Source organism: Mastigoproctus giganteus, chromosome 4 (assembly GCF_048544385.1).
Source record: "Mastigoproctus giganteus isolate SK-2022 chromosome 4, ASM4854438v1, whole genome shotgun sequence".
Taxonomy (NCBI): domain Eukaryota; kingdom Metazoa; phylum Arthropoda; class Arachnida; order Uropygi; family Thelyphonidae; genus Mastigoproctus; species Mastigoproctus giganteus.
The window spans coordinates 80,656,258-80,677,206 of record NC_143578.1 but is presented as its reverse complement, the minus strand read 5'-3'; the positions used below and the strand labels follow the sequence as shown (position 1 = coordinate 80,677,206).

The 20,949-nt window shown below is 35.2% G+C and overlaps 1 protein-coding gene across 2 annotated transcripts in view; it reads left to right on the top strand.

The window, feature by feature from the left end:
- The first annotated feature begins 2,869 nt into the window (after positions 1-2,869).
- Positions 2,870-20,949, top strand: part of LOC150086864 (ubiquitin carboxyl-terminal hydrolase 4-like) — a 475,539-nt gene continuing 457,459 nt past the window's right edge. For both annotated transcript variants that reach the window (XM_090372782.1, XM_090372781.1), the window contains exon 1: positions 2,870-2,964. In XM_090372782.1, the coding sequence (XP_090228908.1) occupies positions 2,870-2,964 (95 nt within the window). The remainder of the gene's footprint in view (positions 2,965-20,949) is intronic.

Genomic DNA, 20,949 nt, shown 5'->3' with positions numbered 1-20,949 from the left:
CGACACTGCACTGTCCAGCGACGTCCACTGGCTTCACTTCCTTGGATTTTATGTATTTCTTAACTAATAGCATAACCCCTCCTCCGTTCCTATCCAGTCTATCCTTTCTGTAGACGTTGTACTCCCCAAATTCCAGTTCTGCATTCCTTATATCTGTGTGACGCCACGTCTCTGATATCCCAACAATATCTGCCTTTGATATTTTGAGCAATACCTCAAATTCATCAAATTTATTTACTAAACTCCTAGCATTGGTGTACACGCAAGTATACATGCACCTATTTCTATTCTTAGCTATCCTAACACAACCCATGTGTTTACTTGTACCGCAATGACTCCCGGCAGTTTCTGAAATATCCTGCATCTTGTTTTTCAGGCTTCTGCTCATTCCAATAGAAGCAGTGCAAGAATCTCTTTCACCTCTGCCAGTGGCTACTGTTAATCTATTCGTCTTTGTCTCCCCCCAAGCTAGCAGTTTTCCGACCCACCTAACACTGCCTCGATAGCATCAGCAAATATTCTTGCACCCTTTCTATTTAAGGGTATCCCATCCCTGTAGAAGCAGTCTCTCCTGTTAACAAGTACAGTCCAGGCTGAAAAAAAATTCTACCCCTCGAGCCTTGCACAATCTTTCCAGGGCCGAATTGATCGACAAGGCTTTCATCATATACTCCCCTCCTATCGTGCCTGGGCAGAATTGCAGACACTTTCAAATTCAACCCTATTTCACGGCTTTTTTTCAACAGTGACCTGTACTTGTTAAGCAATTCTGCTGGTCTCCTACTCTTGATATCGTTAGTGTACAACTATATCATCTTTTGTGCCCTTAAAAGATGATATCTGCTCTACAACGTCATCAACCTTTGCCCCTGGCAGACATACCCTGGTCCTGTTCCACCTATCCTTTTTACAAAGCATGTTCTCCGTTTCCCTGCCAATAGAGTCACCAACAACTACTAGTTCCTTTGGGACCAGCACATTCTGCCTTGGGGGTTGCCGCTGTGTTGCGTGATGACCAAGTGCAAGCTCTGGCGTTGATGTGGGCAGCTGAGAGCTTGATGGGCCCCTCAATTTAGTTCCTTCTTCTGCAAAATGTCTCTCTACAAACAACTGTAAGTCAAACAGGCTGATACATTGATACCCCCACATACTTAAAAAATAATGTGCAATTATGTGTATAATTTTTGACCGGTTTTCCTATGTAATTCCTTTCATATGGTAAAGCTTTTCTTTAATTGTTGTTATTTGGTTTTTAGGAGCATCAGCAACTAAGGCCATATTGCTCCCGGGATATGCGGTGGTCATTTCTTGACCTTTCCGCATCCTCCGTATTTGGTGGTAACAGGTTTGAACTCCGGTCTAATGAAGAAGCTTGTGCAACGCACTGCTGCTCCTGCCCACTTGGCTATGGAGTTTTCTTTAATGGTACTGTGAATTACTGCTGAGTGGATATAAAGGAATTAATAAAAATTGAAGTAAAAATAAACCACATCCATCTGCTAATGGATTAAAAATTAACTTTCCAATTTGTATGCATCCTACACATGTGCACACTGATGCCTTTCTATTTGTCCTCCTTCCTCCATAGTGGCTTAGCTGACACCAGAGTAATAACATATCCACTATTAAGGTAGATAATGTTAGGTAGCATGCAGTTAAATACTTGCAAGTGGGTCAGGTCTCAGGTAATTCTGCAGTTTTCGGTTTGCAAGTCAGGTTGTGTGGTTTTGAATGAAAGTAATTTATCGTGATAATTTCATAAATTTAATATATTATTATTATTATTAGCCATATGGTGCAAGGAAGGCTGAGGCTTTTTCTGCACCAGCAAAAAAAAAAAAATTCTGAGTTTTCCCTCAGAGAGAGAACAAGAGTCAGAAGTAGAAGGGAATCACCAAGGAAGAAAAGAATGATGATATCCAGCTCAGGGCCCTGGGTGTACCATGCCCATACTGACCAGATGTGAGCACCTATATATTATATTATATTATATTATATTATATTATATTATATTATATTGAGTATATTTTCAGTACATTTTTCTATCTTTTTAAAATTTTTGTATATTATATGCAATAAAAACCAATATTGTCGCTCCAGTAATTGATTGCCTTAATTATTATTGTATTTTTTTGTTTGTTTGTGGGTACAAATAGTGCGCGTCGGGTCAGTTACGATTACTATGGGTGCGGATCTAACACAACGGACCAGGAAAGACTCAAGATTCGATTCTTGTCGACGTTTGGAGAAATTTCACGTTATCTTCAATGGAAGTTGTAATTGATCGAACTCACGCGGAGGGAGTAAGGCTTTCTCACCGTGTTATTTCGGACACCGTGGAGACCTAGCCAAAGTACATAAAAATCTCTTTCCTAAGTAATGCCACAAATGGGCTAGGCACAATTATAAATGACTGACGTATCAATTACATTTGCTGTATTAATATATTCAATATGCATGAATATAAAATAATAATATGTAAAGAATTAATCCCCTTCGATTATTTCTTAATTTCAAAAATTCAATTTCGATTCAAGCGAATTTTTAAACCTTAGGGGGAAACAACCATACCCAAAAGGATCACAAATGAAAGTTAAATAAGTCGCAACTGGTGCGCACATCACTGATTGATTATATAGGCAAAACAATACCGAAAAGCTAAACATTAAATACATCAGTCCATTTCAAAATTATAAAACTGGTCAAATGCACATCATGACAAATTACGCGATCTATTTGTGCTGACGTCAAATCTTACGATTCTCTGTCACATTGCAGCGAACCGCACTTCTCTTCTCGAAAAGAGAGGAAGTGACAAGTCTATCAACGCGTCATATCCGCATCTGGTTGAAAGATTCTTTCTTGGAAAATGGCGGAAGGTGGGCCGAATGCTCCTAATTTGGAAACGCAGAAAAATGAAATCTCAAGCTTTATGAAAAAATCTCTTAAAAAAGGAGACATTTGGTAAGTGATCTGCAAAGTTAATGGCGTGACATTCTCCAAAAGAATTAGAATCAAATTACATTGACATCGGTGCGTAATAATTCGATTTCAAGTTGATTAGTTATTTTGAGCTTGACGCCGAAAATTCGGTGCTTCATAAATTAGGCCTAAAACTTAAGTCATCCAGCTGCAACTCTGCTTGCTTAAAACTTAGCCGAACTATTTATGTTTCTTCATTTAGTAAATTTTATGTTAAACACATTTAGGAGAAGGATTATGGCATTGCTGGCTGCATGACATCAGAAGCAAACCAAAAACTTTGTATACATTAGGCAAGTCTGGTTAGCAATATCAGAACTGATAATCTCCAAGTTTAAAATCCAAATTGTCATTGCATCTTTACTTATTTATCAATAAGCAATAGAAAAGTTGCGCCGTAAGATTGACAAATTTGTGTGTAAGACAGCTTTGAAAATTAATTAAGTACAACTTCGTGTATATATATACATCCATATATTCTTCCACAATTATCACTACTAATTTTCTTTCTTTAGCGTTTTATAAACAAATGCATGAAAGTGAACAGAGGCCAATTCGGCTACAATATCAGACAAAAGGGAATGGCGATGTTTAGGTAGAGGTTATAAAATAACATTTAAAAGAATAACAAAATCGGCACACTAAAAATTGTATAAATAAACTTAATGAAGATAAGCCTGCTGCCATCAAACTTCAAAACGATGTATATCTGTAATGTTCTTCCAAATAACATATTTCCGGAAGTAATCTACTTGACCTACTGAGACAACTATTGGTAATATTAGTCAATTGCATGCAGCACAAATCTAAGAAAACAGAAATCAATGATATATATTTCATGACCAGAGCTGTCGAATATATATTGATGGATTAAAACAACTATTGCAGTGGGTGCAGCACCTTTTTTTTTTTTTTGTTTTTTCACAGTTGCCATATCACTATTTGTAGAATTTGTGCAATAAAGTTAATCTTCGGAATTCTCTACGACTCTTTTCCCAAAGCCTTAATATACACTGACTTAGTGCAGTATCTGCTTTACAAAAGAACTTGCCCCTTCCTATTTAATGCTTGTTAAAAGAAGGGGCTTTTTTTTATATATAAATTGGATAACCTTGAATAGAAACGGTGTAAGAATATTTTTGCTAAGTATTGTGACAGTGTTAGGTAAGTTGGAAGAGTGCTAGTTTGGGGGATGTGGGAGATACAGACTAATAGCTTAAAGACAGTCATAATCAGGGGAATTGCATGCCTGTTTATGCTTATTACTAAACACACAAACAGACATGCATTTACTTGCTTATACACCAATGCTTGGAGTATAATTTAAAAAAAAATAAATTGTTGAGGTTTAAGTATTGGTTAAGTCATTAAATGCTTTGTGGTATAACATTATTATACGTTATACCATTGTGGTATAACAGAAACATAGTGACATTCTGTATTAGAGATGCAAAATTTGAATATGGTAATTGTAATGTAAAGTAAGGATATGCATGATAGGAGGAGGTGGGAATTATGCTTTTGTGTCTAAAACAGAAAAACAGGTTGCCAGTGTAATATTAAGTCAGTCTGGTGTGATATGAACAGTGCAAAAAGAAAAATGAGAGTATGTTATAGGCCAAATGACTGTGGTGATTGTAATGAACATCTATACAGATAGTGAGCCAACTAATCACAATGCTTTATTATGGGGGATTTTAACTGTACAGGTTTAACTAATTGATTGGAACTCATGGGTTGGCAGCTCACTCAGTAGCAGAACATTTCTACATTTGCTGGATGACTGCTTTCTACGTGTGTTTTTCATGGCAGCAATATAAAGTATTCTTGGATTGATTAGCAAATCAAGAATTTTATAATCTTAAAATAAAGGAACCATTAGTTGGCAGTCAACATAGTGTATTGACGTAGATTTATTCAGTGAATTGCTGAGAAGGGAAGGAATTTTGCAGAGTTGATTACAATGAGCTCAGAAATTTTTTAAAAAATCCTTTTCAGTAACTAACTGATGTTACTAAAAGTGATCAGAGAGGTAATTAGTATGAGCTTCTAAGCATTTTATGCTATCTAATAAAGATTGTTTAAGGTTTAGACCAAAATGGATGTGAGATTAACTCTTAAGTGTCATAGCACACGATTTAAAATATATGGAATAGTTATGATTGTCAGTGGACAAAGAGGCCTACGTTAATTATAGAGTATTCTGTAAATCAAGTTATTCATCAGGTTAGTCATGTTAAGTCAATTTGCAGAATAACTGATGTTACTAAAAGCGTTCAGAGAGGTAATTAGTATGAGCTTCTAAGCATTTTATGCTATCTAACAAAAATTGTTTAAGGTTTAGACCAAAATGGATGTGAGATTAACTCTTAAGTGTCATAGCACAGGATTTAAAATATATGGAATAGTTATGATTGTCAGTGGAAAAAGAGGCCTACGTTAATTACAGAGTATTCTGTAAATCAAGTTATTCATCAGGTTAGTCATGTTAAGTCAATTTGCAGAAATTTGGCTACACTGCAAAGAAAAGTAGAAAAATTATGTTAACACTAGATGGAAAGGGATGAATCACATGTGAATGCATAACTATTGTTGAACCTGTATAGGTTGCTGATGAAGTGAATAAATATTTGGCATATACATTCACACACAAAGTTTTTAGAGATGGGGTTAATGGACATCTTTTTAATACTAGTTGGGGGTTAAATAATTTTAAAGTTACTGAAAGGAGGGTGGAAGAGAAATTGCTGCAGCTAAATATGAACAGAACACCTTTTAATATAATTTGTTTAATTATATTAAAAGAAACTGCAAAAGAGCTGCTCAAACCTTTAGCCGTAATAATGAGGGCATCCTTTAGATTCAGGGTAATTGTGATTTTGCATCTCCCTACATATCAGATGTGCAAATGTATATCCTGTTCACATGGTGGTTTTAAAGGGTGAAGTGAGCAACCAAAGATCTGTAAATTAGACCTCAGTGCCAAGGAAAATAATGGATTCAGTAGATTAAAGTGATGCAAGATAATCTTGGTAGGAGTGGAGCTATAAAGCAATCATGGTATGGATTTATTAAAGGACGGTCATGCCTCACCAATTTGATTAGCTACTATGATGTTATCATAAAGGAACTGGATGCAAAGAATAATTTTGATGTCACATACTTAGATTTTAATAAAGCCTTTGATACTGTACTAAATATATGATTGTTGTATAAACTGAAGCAGTGTAGTATCAGGAGCAAGTAACTGTTATGATAGGAGGCTATGTAGGAGGAAATGAGAGTTGTTATAAATGGCCATTACTCTACATGGACTAATGTGATGAGTTATGTACTACAGAGTGTAGTGTCAGGCCCCTTTCTTGTTTTTAATAATTATTAATATACTGATATAGTTATTTCAAGTTTGACATTGGAAACTAAGGACAGAAGGGTGGTTAATGACAGTAATTGGGACATGTTACTTCGTGATGACCTAGATAAAATAGGATGGGTTAAAAAATAGTTGAAGTTTAACATCAATAAAATTGAAATTTACTGCATTTAAGTAGCAGTAATCCTGGAATAGCATACCATTTGGCCAAACTCAAGGCATTTGAAAAGAAAAAAGACCTAGGGGTAATAGTACAATCTGACATGAAGCACTCAGATCAATGCAAGTTTGGTGTGGGGGGGGGTTCTGGAATTTTTCCACCAGAGACAGGTAATTATCTCATTGTATAATGCAATAGATAGGCTAGAGTGCTGAGAAGATTAGTTTGGGACACAAAAGGATATTCTTACAAAAAAGGATGTTTGTAAATTGCAGTCTCTAGGAGAGAGCCATCTTTGAGGTGACCTAATTGAAGTGTATAAGGCTTTTAAAGGGTTAAGTAAACAAAATGCTAGCATCATTACTCATTCTCAGATGTCCCACAAAAGGAGAACAAGAATTTAAGTTAAACAAGTAAGGTAATTTATGCAGTGTGCTTAATTTTCATGTTTTAAATAAATTTTTCTTTTTTTGTGATTAATAGAATTGAAAATGAAATAATTATCTTTTTACCAATTAATAATTAACAAATCAACTAATAATACATAAAAGTAATCATATTCACTTCCTTACACATACCTCACAGCATAATATTCACCCAGCTTTTTGTGATACAGTACTTATTTCCTCCTGAATTTTTAATAAAAATTGAAATGCAACATGTATTTACTGATCTTATGGTTTGTTGTGGAAGGCAACATTGCTTCTTCAATGTTTTCCATGCTGGGTGTCATTGTCATGTTCCACTATGCAGACATGGGGTATCTGGTATGGTTGCACTGTGTGGGTTTCCAGTATTAATAATCCACCCACTAGACTGGCTTATCTTTTCTGGGGAGGCTGGAAGTGTCCATAACTTCTGTTTAACTTTTTTGATTACTAGTGAACAAGACACAGGACTCTATTTCTGTTGTGCATTGTGATGGTTGACCACAAGTCAGAGGCATCAAATGCTCACACACACACACACACACATGAACATGCTTAGCCTGTGTCATTATGTTGGTGACATTTTTCTCTTCTGAAATGACTGCATTGGTTTATTCCATTTCCATATAAATATTCTAACATCAGCTTCATCCTCAACTTGGAAAGCACTACTCACCCTCCCCATAGGCTTGTAATTAGATTTGTGGTGTAGAAATGCACAAAGCCAACAAACACACTCACAGCTTAAACTTACAGTCCAACCTTTGCCATCTGTGAAGCAGGAATCATTAAGACCCTGGCTCATTGTTCAATTCCTGGTCTAGGGGGGAACTGAACCCTCACAGGATCAGCATTTCATATCAGGATCACTACAAAGCAAAAAAAATAGGACACTGTTGACCAATATCTACAACCAGCCAGAGACCCAGTTATCCAGAAAAAGCTCTCCATTTAGTTCTGGATGATATGATCACACATTGCATTAAAATATGGAATATCAAAACTATAGTCGGGACAAACGTAACCTAACCTGAACTTGGTCTGTAGCCTCTAGAATGTGGAAGGTTACTGTAGAAATGTTAATGTAGATTCACTAACATCACTATAGTTTGTAGTGGTTTGGGGGTTAACCACCTATCTTGATGCCTGTTTTTCCCCCAATGTGGAAAACCCCAGCTTTGTTAGGGATGAGCAACCTTTTTCTGTGTGAATCTTTTTAAGGTTGGCATATAGCACTGTGCTGAAAAAATTGATGTTAAACTTTTATTTCTTATTCTAAATATTAACCTTCTGTGACTCACCAGGAGAGTGAGAAATCCATGTTTTTTTATGCAGTTTTTCTGAATATGGGTATTCAGCCATATCCTCCCAAGTAATCTTTTTCATCAGTGATTTCTAAAATTAATTTTAATGTTAATTAATAAATTGGCAGTTTAAGTTTGTACAGTTACTCCGTATATGTATAAAGTGCAAGCCAAAAGCTTTTGCACTGGTTGTGTGGAGTGCCATCTACATGTATAGCAGTGCACTGTTAGATACCACTGAACTAATTCATAAGTGTGGCAAGTTTTGTGCCAGTAGGATGTTATGCTTTTGTGTTCCTGATTGGAGACCATTGATGGTAAGGTTATTTTTGCATGCCATGCTGATGCAAATTCCATGTGAAATCTAATGCTTCTTCCTTGTGTTGGCAAGATTGCAGATTATGCAATGAAATTATGACCTAACTTATGATATTTTATCAGCATTGCCCCATATTTTTTAAACACGTTAAGTTTATCCATGTTTAATGTCGTTAGTAACTGTGAATAACCATACGTACGTCCTTAGTTCCACAAAGAACTGACAACTGCAGTAAACACTTGATTTTTATGGACTAATTGGATGGTCTGTTATTGCTGAATGCCTGTTGACTTGTTTTTTTCCCCCCCAGAGAAGACCATTTGTACTCCATATAATTGACTCTTTATAATAATTAGTTAATAAACTGACAATTTATTAATTCGTACAATTACTCTCTAAATGTATAAGGTGCAACCCAAAAGTTTCCATTTGGCTGTATGAAGTGCCAACCACATATGATAAAGCAGTGTGCTGTTAGATACTGCTGAACTAATTCATTGTGAGTTAGTGTGAGGTTTGTGCCAGTAGGACACGTGCAGTTGGTGTTTAAGTGTTTCTCTTGAGTGTCTCTTGTGATTTTTGTGGCTGAGTAAGATGATGGATGTTAAAAAACAGTGAGTTGTTTCCATCAAATTTTGTCACAAACTTGGGAAAAAGCTTTGGAGACTTACTAAATGCTTAAGCAAACGTTTAGTGACAATGCTATGGATAGGACAAATTTTCAATGCTATGTATAGGACAAATTTTCAATGCTATTCGCATTTCCAAAGCAGCCAAACTTTAGTTCAGGATTTTGAATGCTAAGGACGTCCGTCTTAAAGTTGAACTGATGAAAATGTTGGAAGTGCATAAAGTCATCCATGAGGATAGATGGCATACAATTAATTATATTTGTTACATACTAGGATACATGCTGATGCATTTTAACTGCAAATTTAAACATGAGGTGGATTACTGCAAAATTTGTGCCTCATTTGCTGGATGACAAACAGAAACAACTAGTTTTGTGTGCAAAGACCTGCAAGCAAAGTCCGTGAAGGACGGAAACTTTCTTTGCAAGATCTTAACAGATGATAAAGGCTGGGTTTATAGTTATGATCCAGTAGAAAAGGCCATCTCTCCATCCATGCAAGATCAAACATCGAGCATGTGCTAATTGTTTTTGTTTGACATTGAGGGAGCTGTTCATCAGGAGTTCTTTTCACCAGGTAGGCCTGGTGAAAGGAATGCAGTTCTTTCTACATTGGGACTCCTAAGGCATTTCAGTAAGGATGTTAAGAGAAACTTCCAGGCAGATGGTGCACTTAGGATTGGCCTCTGCATCATGACAGTGCACCAGTTTACACGGCTTTGTGGGTTCAGCAGGTTTTATCCAAGAACAAAATGGCAATTGTCCCACATCTTCCCTATTCTTTTTATCAGGCCCCTTGTAACATCTTCCTGTTTCCCCAAAATGAAAATCCAGTTAAAAGGATAAAGAATAAGAGACATTGAAGAGATTCAGGTTTAAATGCAGAAAGTGCTGAATAGCATTATGAAACAGGAGTTCCAGTGATGCTTCAAAAGTCGCAGAAACACTGAGATTGATGTATAAACTCTGTAAGGGGCAACACCATACATTTAACTAACATAAGTAAATTGATTTTATTGAACAGTTATAAACACTGAAATGAAGTTAAACCATACAAAACAATTTATTTACTTTGACTTTATTCGTTGATACATAAATAAAAATAATTTTCTGTGACTATAGTGCCTGGAAAAACCTAGTCATATCTGAGAAGCCAAAATTGAGATACTAGTGAAGCTTCAGAATCAAACTCCTTAGCTTTGCTTTTTAGTGTCTGACTAATTTTTTCATGCCATATTCCTCACAGATGTGGGAAATAGACCTCCCTGGGTATAACTTCTAGAGTCCACCTTTAATTTGCAACACTCAGATACACTCTTTCTTCTTATACAGTGTTATAACCTCACTGTAAGTGAGGTTATAACAAAGAAACGGTACAGAAGAGCACTTAATGACATTATAGCAAGCATATCTATAAATAGACTGGTATGCCTGCTGGCAAGTGCTACAGAGCACGAATTCCTGTTTTTTCCTATCTCCTGGGCATGCCCAGAATACAATCTCATCAGATAAAGTGATCCAAAGGATGGTTAAGTGCGAGAAGGCAGAGGGTGGTAATCAATGGGTGCTGCTCTTCTTGGACTAATGTTATTAGTGGAGTCCCACAGGGTTCGGTATTAGGTCCACTGTTGTTTTGTATATTTATCAATGATATTGATGAAGATATATCAGGCTTAATGTCGAAGTTTGCAGATGATATAAAGGTTGGCAGGGTTGTTAATGACAGTAATGGCAGTCTGCTACTGCAACAGGATCTAGATAATTTGGGCAGATGGGCTAAGAAATGACAACTGAAGTTTAACCTTGACAAATGCCAAGTACTGCATATGGGTAGAAGTAACCCCAGAGAAACGTACCAACTGTGTAGTACTACACTTAAGATGGTAGAAAATGAAAAAGACCTTGGAGTAATTGTGCAGTCAGATATGAAGTTTTCTGAGCAATGCAGACAGGCTGCCAGTGGGGTTTTGTCAATGATATATAGGAATTTTGCTAGCAGGGAAAAGGAGGTGATTATCCCTCTGTATAAGGCAATGGTCAGGCCACGCTTTGAGTACTGCGTACAGGTCTGGAGACCTCATTTTAGGAAGGATGTAGATTTACTTGAGCGGGTACAGAGAAGGGCAACAAGATTGGTGAGGGAATGAAGTGTTCCTCTTACCAAGAGAGGCTTAAGTTCTGCCAATTGCAGTGGCTGGAGACTAGGCACCTGCGCGGTGATCTGATTGAGGTATATAAGGCCTTGAATGGATTGAGCACGCTGAATTCTGATGGGATCCTTCCACTTGTTCAGATTACTAACCTAAGGGGGCATAAATTCAAATTAAGAAAAGACAGATGTAGAATAGATGTGCGGAAATTTGTCTTTAGCCAGTGGGTGGTTAATTGCTGGAACAAACTTCCATCTGTCGTTGTGGAAGTTGAATAAATTTAAGGAGGAACTGGACAGGCATTTGGAGGGAATGGTGTGATTTTTTTTTTTTTTTTTTTTTTGGCTGATGCTGCATAAGCTCATACATTTGCTTTCTTGTATCACATGCCACTACTACTACTACTACTACTACGAGTTCCTGTTTTTTCCTATCTCCTGGGCATGCCCAGAATACAATCTGGTGAGAGTCAAATTTTTTTTCCTGTAAAATCACAGGTTTACCCCGTTCAGCAATAGTCTATTTTTGCATTAGATGGATATACTCTAGTTCTTCTCTATCTGCCTTTATTGCAATAGATATTTCTGATTGCCCTGGTAAAATAATTATCTTCTTTGAACGAGCATTCTGCTCCAGGTGCTCCAACTTTGGACTAGACTTGGAGGTATTGATCCAGCATAATACTAGCCACCATTACTAACACCCCCAGGTGCTGTTGGGCATTGCTTTCAACCTTTTATCATTCATGGACCACTTCAAGCATTCTTTACTTACTGCAGACCACCGGGTAGGGTTTCTTTATATCTATGAAAAAACTATATCTTTATATCTATGAAAAAACAGGATTTTTGAAACATCAGTTGATGTTTCAAAAATCCTGTTTTTAGCTACTTATCCATATTGTTCAGTATATACTCAGTATATTGAGTATAGGGCTTATATTAAATTCCTAAAATAAATAATTCCAATCTCAAACAATATCACTTATTAATTAAACATATATCCTAAAAAAACTCACCCAGCATATGCAATCAAATAAACACTACAAATTTTAACAGTTATTTTCGCACACTAGTTTTGTGAAAACGTAAAAAATACTTTACAAATACATAAAAACAAATCCAGTACAATGTACATTGTATTGGATTTGTTTTGATTTGAAACAAAGCCAACCGAGCTAGCCAGGTGGGTAAAGTACCTGGCAACCCAAAGGTCGCAGATTTGAATCCCGCCTCGGGCTTGGACCAGAATAAAGTGCAAAAATTTGGGAGGTGCATTATGGCCATAGAAGCTGATGTGCCAACAACTAAAAACAAACAAACAAAGTAAACAGTTGATTGCCAAGTTTAATTTTATTTGTGATTATATTTTATACTTACAATAAAATTTACCTTATCACGGACCATCTACAACCAACTCACGAACCACTGATGGTCTGCGGATCACAGGTTGAGAAACACTGCTGTAGGGCATCAACTTGTCTTCTTAGAGCCTGTTACAAAAATAAGTAATCTCATACAAATAGCATGCCAAGTTTCAACTTGAGATGCCCCTTCGACTACATAAAGGGGGCCGTCACCTTCAGTTACAGCTAATGTGCTGTTACAGGAGAGCCCTTGGTGGATTGTTGTGAACATAAGAACCCACAAAGTACTTTCTAGCTGTCTGTCCATTTTAACAGTCCTGTTTATATATCCATAATATTTAGAATATACTCTTCTGGAGTATATATATATATATATATATGTGTGTGTGTGTGTATATATATATATATGCTCATCTGAGCTCTGAGTTTTATATACACCTATATATATATATATATATATATATATATATATATATATATATATATATATATATATATATGTGTGTGTGTTATTTATGAGGTTTCTGTATCTGTGTATATCTACTGGCCTATCTTTCAACTGGCTGCAAAGATAGAGCTTGTTAATATAACATTTATATTTTTGTTTGCATGTTGTGTTTTGTGGTTATAGGCAATTGTATAGTGATTTAGCTAACAGGAGGCAAAATTAGATAAGGAATTAGGATAGAAATACACTCCTGCCCTCATATAGACTAATAGCACAGAGTGGAAAATTTTAGTTGTAGGAAAGTGAACAGTATATGACTGAAGAATATAAAGTTAGTGCTTGGGTAATCTGGGGGCATGATTTCCTGCCCACGCTAGTAGTGGCTCCGGTTACCTGTACATTTTAAAAACCCATAAAAATTCATTTCTATTAAAAATTAAATTAAATTTTATTGGCTACACTGCAAGGGTATATGTATAGGAAACTATTGAAATGTTATAGGCTGTATTTATGGATTATTTCAGTATATATTATGCTGAGATGAGGTGATATCCTGTTGAGATATAGTTGCACTTATATTAGCCAGTTTAAGATTATAATAGTTAAAATATCATAGTATTGTTAAGTAGAAGATTAATTATAAGATTATTATATACAACTACTTACTGATACACATACGAGGGGCGTTCAATAAACCTATGAAGGAAATGAGATAGAGGCAAAAATCTTTTTTTTATTTTTTTATTTTTCAATATAACTCCTGAATTTCAGCAAACTTGTTCCATTTTGTTGGTAACGAGGAAATACAAAACGAATAAAATTCTTTGTCCTGTCCATCAAAGAATGCAGAAACAGCAGAATTCAGTTCATTATCATCAGCAAAGTGGCATCCATGTACATTTTTCTTGAGGTGTTGAAACAAGAAATAGTCACGGGGGTGGGGGGCTAAATCCAGACTGTAAGGTGGATGGGTAAGTTCTGTAAAGTCAGTCTCCCAAAGCAACAGCAAGTGACCTGTGCAGTGGTGTGTTGTCCTGAAGAAGCAGCACACCTCTGGAAAGTTTCTCACTGCGTTTTTTCTGTATGATGTCCCTTAGGTTGTATAGTAGGGATGCATATGACTCCCCAGTGACTGCCTGCTTGTGTTCCAAGTAGAGAATGTAAAAAATTCCCTCAGCTTCCCAAAAAATGATGGTCATAATCTTGCTAGCTGAAGGTTGTGTTCGAAATTTTTTGGGTGGGGAAGAACCCTTGTGCTTCCATTGCATTGGTTCTTGCTTGGTCTCAGAATCCCAGTGAAGCTCATATTTCATTACCTATAACAATTCTGGATATGAAAGTTTCAGGATCCCTCCCATAAAGCTCTAAATTCTCCTCACAATACTGTACTCTGAATTGCTTCTACACAGGTGTCAGAAACTGTGGACCCACCTTGCACTGACCTTAGTCATCCCCAAATGTTTGTGTATGATGGTTATAACTGTTCCTTCAGATGTCATATTCACTAGAGATTTGGGACACCTTTAAACATCTGTCATTCAGCACAAGGGTTTCCACAGCTTGGATTCCACTCCAGAAATGGTTGTGGAATCTAGGAAGTGGACCATCGAAGATGATCCACTTCCTGGATGTGGATCATCTTCGATGGATACTCTACCCCAATTTAATTGTTTTGACCAGAATTTCACCTGGTACTCTGAAGGTGCACTGTTACCACACACAGCCACCATCCTTTCATGAATGGCCTTTGGCCCATTTCCTTCTTTGGTGAAAAACTTGACTGAATGATGCTCCAATTACAGCAAATTCATAATTAGTGGGATCAAAATTAGTATGATTCAAGTTGAGATCTGTAAGAACATGTTAAATCGCGAATAATTGAAATATAACAATGGGAAGTACCCTAGATAGATAATTTATTGAATGTCCCTCGTATCTATCATATCCAGAGCCATTACTAGCACCGATGGGAAATCGCTTTCCCAGATAACCTGAGCACTAACTTTATATTCTTCAGTTATATATTGTTCACTTTCCAATAACTAAAATTTTCCACATGCTGGGCTATTAGTGTATATGAGGGCAGGAGTGTCTATTTCTATCCTAATTCCTTACCTAATTTTGCCTCCTGTTAGCTAAACCACTATACAATTGCCTATAACTACAAAACACATCATGTACACACACGTGCACACAATTTTTTCGAGGTTGCTACAGGTATATCCTATTTTGGTTTACAAAAGCTGAAATTCTGTAGAATCAGATTCAGAAGTTCAAGAAATTGAAGCAAGTGATAAATAAATAGAGCAGTGGTATATTACATCAAAAAAAAAGAAGTAAAAATTAATTTTTTTTTTTTTTGATATTTATTCAAATTCTTTTGATTTTTATGGCTTGTTTTAGAATTTTTTAAGATTCTGATTTGATTTTTGAAACAGTTTCACTCAGATATTAGGCAAAAACCAGGTCAGAATAAGAACAAACTAATATTGAAAAGAATTTATATACAGTAGGCATATATGGATAACTTTGGGATGCAAGTAGTATCAGAAGGGTGGGAGAAACATTTTGAGGAGGGAATATGGTTATCGAACTCATCAAGCAGAGTTGATGCACTCATCAAAGGGAACCAAAAGATAATGATGAGGAAAATCTTTCATGCCACACAGGAAATGTAGCACCCTTGGAATGTCAATAAATCTGTGTCTGTTGGGTTCCTTGCTTGCTTGCTTACAAATGAATAAAAAGAAGTTAGATATGTAATCAGTTGTTTCAACACAGCATTGCCGAAAGTGATGATCTCTGTTAAGTATCATTATTTAGGATGAAAACTGGTTCTATCATTTTTACTCAGAAACAAAAAAGTTTCTGAGTAAAAATGAAATCAAAAAGAAATAGAAATCAGTACCCTTGATTGGCTAGTTTGGGAATGGTTTTTTTTTGAGTGTATATTGGTCAGTATTTTATCAGTGCTGCTCCTATGTTCAGATACCAGATTTCATTATGTACTTTGTGACAAGCATCTGGTGAAACAGCATGTCATCACTTAGTGTGACAAAGCACTGTATATTAGATGATTTGCAAAGTCTAACCGTGGAGGGCCTTTTCACCTACCTTACTACCCAGTCTTCACTTTCCCCAAGACCTGTTTGAACCCCTGAAAAAATACACAGGGCAATCGCAATGAGAAAGTTTATACAGTCAAAGAAGTGTGCATATGTGGTTATAAGCTGATATGGACTTCTATTGCAACAGTGTATTCAACCTTCTTTGGCTCTTGCAGAAAGAGCCAAAGAAAGTTTCTGATTTTGTGGAAGTGTGATGAGGTATCCAGGTATTGTCTTGTTTTTTTGTTTTTTTTTGTTTCTTTTTGTGTAAAATAAACATTCTCGGTCTGTCACCACTGTTATGTGTAAATTTTAAAGCACATTTAAAAAGAAGCCACCCAAATAGACCTACAGTTCTGCAATGGTAAGGAAATTCTTAAAGGATGTCTATTTATACAACATCCTGATAGAGCTGGCCATTCAAAAGTCACATGAAGTTATGAAGGAATGGAAAGAGAATTGAAAGAGAAAAGAGAAAAAGTGGTGCACATGTTGAATGTCAGTAAAAACTTCAACTGTTTTTCTCACATTTAGCACAGGTTTTGTTTCTGTCATTAAAATTACATTTGTTACAAACATCTAAAATTGGTTACACCTTTTTGGGACACCCTGCATGTTTTCTTGACTATATCAGATGACATCTTAAATGTTGATGAAATTGGACTTTTTTATTTGCTTCTATTTTACCATGTAAAATGTTACAATGCAGAGAGATGTGGCGAAGACAGTAGATACATTTATGCATATATGCTAACCTCCCTAAAAAAAATTATGGTTACAAAGGCAGCATCCTCAGAAACAGTCTTCTTGAGACATTTACAGTAAAATCAAAACCAGTCTGGTAGTTAGTATGATCAATTAACATTATCTCCACTTAAAAATCATTACATAAATTAAATCTTTGTATTGCTTATCAGGCTAACATAAGTCCAAATCTATATTGTAATGATGAGCATTGTTCACACAGCACAGTTGACTGATATCAAAGCCATATTCTTTATTCTTGAGAGCTTTGACTTCAGCACAGTTCTATACTAGAAAATCTGTATGAGAATTCTCCAATACATCGTGCAACTGTCAACATGGCTATAGTCAAGCTTGCCAAACATGGTGTCTGGTGGCTGCGAGGTTAACTCCTATTTCTTATTTTACGATTGCTACTGTCTGTATTTAGCAAAGATTTGCATGACTTTTGACAAAGGTATAGTATGATGGACTTGTAGTACAAATGCTAAACCATTGACAGCATTATTGAAGGAACAAATCTTACTAATTGAAAAAAATATGACAATGAGTAATAGTCCAGTGTAAAAAATCATTGGTAAAAAAAATAAAGTAACATTAGTGGAACTGAACCCCTGTTGCAGACATCACAGAATATTATGCTTTGTAAACTACTGCATGAAAAGGTTCTGCATTTATATATATAATCTATTATATCTCATCGATTAAAAAAACAAATACCAGAAAGTGTAAAATCATCTCTCTCTCTCTCTCTCTCTCTCTCTCTCACTCTCTCTCACTCTCTCTCACTCGCACATCAGTTTGAAAAACCTTAGTGATAAGGAATTTGCCAAAATTGTTCATATGTGAACTACAAACGTTTTCAAAAACGTTCCAGAAAGATTCCTTTTGTGCACTTTGAAGTTTAACATATTTTTCAGTAGCTGTAAAATTTTTTTTTAGTTTTGATAATTTATTTTAAATGCACTATCTACAGTATAAAAGGGAAACAGGAAAAATTTGGCTTAAAATTTACATATTATGTACTATACAACCTTAAACAGCTAAAATGGTTGCTAGTGTTTTTCTGATTCTGAAAAAAAAAATTTTTTTTTTTTTTTTCATAGCAATATGAAGGGCATCAAATGTTTCAGTGGCTGTTGATTTCCATAATATATATTCACGATAATGTACTCTCTTCATTTTAAGTTATGCGTGATTTGGATTAGTCTCTAGTTTTGACAAATTATGATATTTTGATAATTATGAAAATAATTTACCATTCAATACATAGTTTGTTCTTTGTCTCTAGTTTTGAGTGTATGGCCAGAGTATTTATTACCGAGTTCACTGAACTGTACAGGAAAAAAAAAACTCCATTTATGAGAAGCTAAATTGGGGACTTTTATAAATTTAAAGGATGAGGAGTATCAAAAAAAAATTGCACTTGGAAAAAAAAAATTGTGAAAAAGGCTAATCAGGCTGGATAGATTATCCATGCCGCTTTCCCTGTGACACTAACCGTATTGATGTAAAATATAGAAATTCTGATGAGGTGTTTACAAATTAAATGTTATATAAATTTTTATTAGCGCTTTGGCTGGTATACAAATTTTTATTTGAAAATTGACTGTTATACAGGTAGTTCTTGACTTTATGAGTTAATTTGTTCCTAGCGCGTGCTCGTAAAGCGGGAATTTATTTCCCATAGACATAATGTTAAAAATAGGTGTTATGTTATCAAATTAGTTTGTTTAAACAATGATTGATTTATCCAAAGAAATGAAAACGTAGCCTGTAAAATCAAGCAAATTATAATAATAGAGAAATTACTTATGACTTACAAAATGTTAAAGAATGTTTATTCTTCGTCATTATCATCGACTAAATGCATGCTCGTTGATCACTCATTATTGGCTCGGCACTCATTGGTTTGTTGCACAAGAAGTCATCTTCTTCAGAAATGCTTCAAGAGGTGTTTATTTCCAAGATAATCTTCTCTTTTCTTTATAAATTTCAATAGCATGCATAAGCATTTTTTTAATGGAATACATAAATTGCAACTAACACGATTTGTGCAGAGTAACAAGTTTATGAAGCTTAAAAAAAAAAGGAATGAAGAGAAGATTCTGAAAATTTATTTATATTTTTTATATGATTGAAGATTTCAGTGAAGGGGAACACATTTCATCATAATAGCATAAAAACCCACACGATTGCAGTTATCGGGATTATTGCAAATGCAATAAGATCGAGTTTACTACCTGTTTATAATAAATTGTGCTAACGGAAAAGCTGAATAAACCGGAAAGTGCAAATCGTTTTTATTGTTTTATGGTAGTGACCTCCAGAAACTTGCTTTAGAAAAATATCACAAAGCCGTTCATAATTGGTTTTTATAGCATATGATAACGATGAAAGTGTAGTGCGTTTAATGATTTGAATTGGTAATTAATACAATTTACACTATAATAACAACCTTTTAGGGAGTTATATAGCGAAAATTTGAACTTCCGAGGTCGTGGAATGAATTACCAAAAAACAATGTGTTATTGGATTCACATTATGATATTTTCGTGATACGATGGTAATGGATTAATATTGTAAAGCGGAGTGCACTGTATTATATAGCTACGCGCGTGGTTTCAAATGTGGTATTTATGAATGTTTAGCATTCATTTTTTTGCAATTAATGTTCATATTTTCAATTTTGTTGAAACTTGATAATTGAAAAAAAAAAAAAAAAAAACTCGTAAACCCGGGAACTTGTAAAGTGAGAACTGCCTGTATAAATTTTTATATGGAGTAATTTATAATGGTGAATTTGTAGCCTTTTTAGGTGAATTAGCATATATGCATGAAGCACCTATTGCCTTCATGTATCTGCCCACATGTAATGATTCCCAATGGATGGAGTTTTATGAAATTTTTATTTGGCTCTATTAGAACAATTTGTTGAGCCTTCCCAGTTTTATTAAAATCAGACTAATAGAAGTCTAGCAATTATTATTTCTCCCTCAAACCCCATACATACCACGTAAGCTATTCCGATACTGCATATCACAGCTGAAGCATTATATTATTTTATGGTGAAGCATTATATCATATTATATTTGCTGATGGATGTACAGAAGTGAACTATTCTCAGTTTGTGTTCGTTCCCAGTAAGCTTTATAATCACAAATTAAGTTGGTCTGCCTAGATCTTGATGTTTCCACAATTCATGGTGATTTTGGTTGTACTATTAGTGCCAATTCTAAAAACCAAACCATATTTCACATAAGCTTTTTTTTTTTTTTACAAACAATAAGAATTCTTTTCATACATACACATTCCATGTATACATGATATGTGTACCATTGTTCTCCCAGAAAATTTTGCCAGCCTGGTGACATTATGAAGTAGTCAGATGGAGAAGTGTAATACTTCACAATATCATAAAATTTTCTATTATTTATAAATGTGACTTGCAATGAAGAAGATTGCAAATCTGGACTACAGCTGTTTACACAAAGTAAACTTGATGATCTCCTAAGAGATTTAAATATACCCAAAGGGTCTACAGAGCTTTTAGGGTCACGACTGAAATCCAAGAACCTTCTGTCCCCAGGAATGGTCTATTCACAGTATAGAAATCAAAAAGGATTGATCCCTCATTTTTCCAAAGAAAGCTTGATGATATATTGCGACAACATCTTTGCAGTTATGAGCTTTTTTGGAATTTTCTATCAGCCAATAAGAGTGGAGGCTGTTTGACTCATTGAAGCAAAGCTTTAAAGAAGTTTTTCATAATGGAAAGAAGTATGCATTCATTCCTGTAGCCCATTCAGCATGCTTAAAAGAAAAGTATGAAAATTTTAAGCTTCTTTTGGAAAAAAATTAAATACAAAGATCATATTAAAAGTTATTTGTCTGCTACTTGGTCAATAACTTGGTTACATAAACCTGCCTTGCTTTC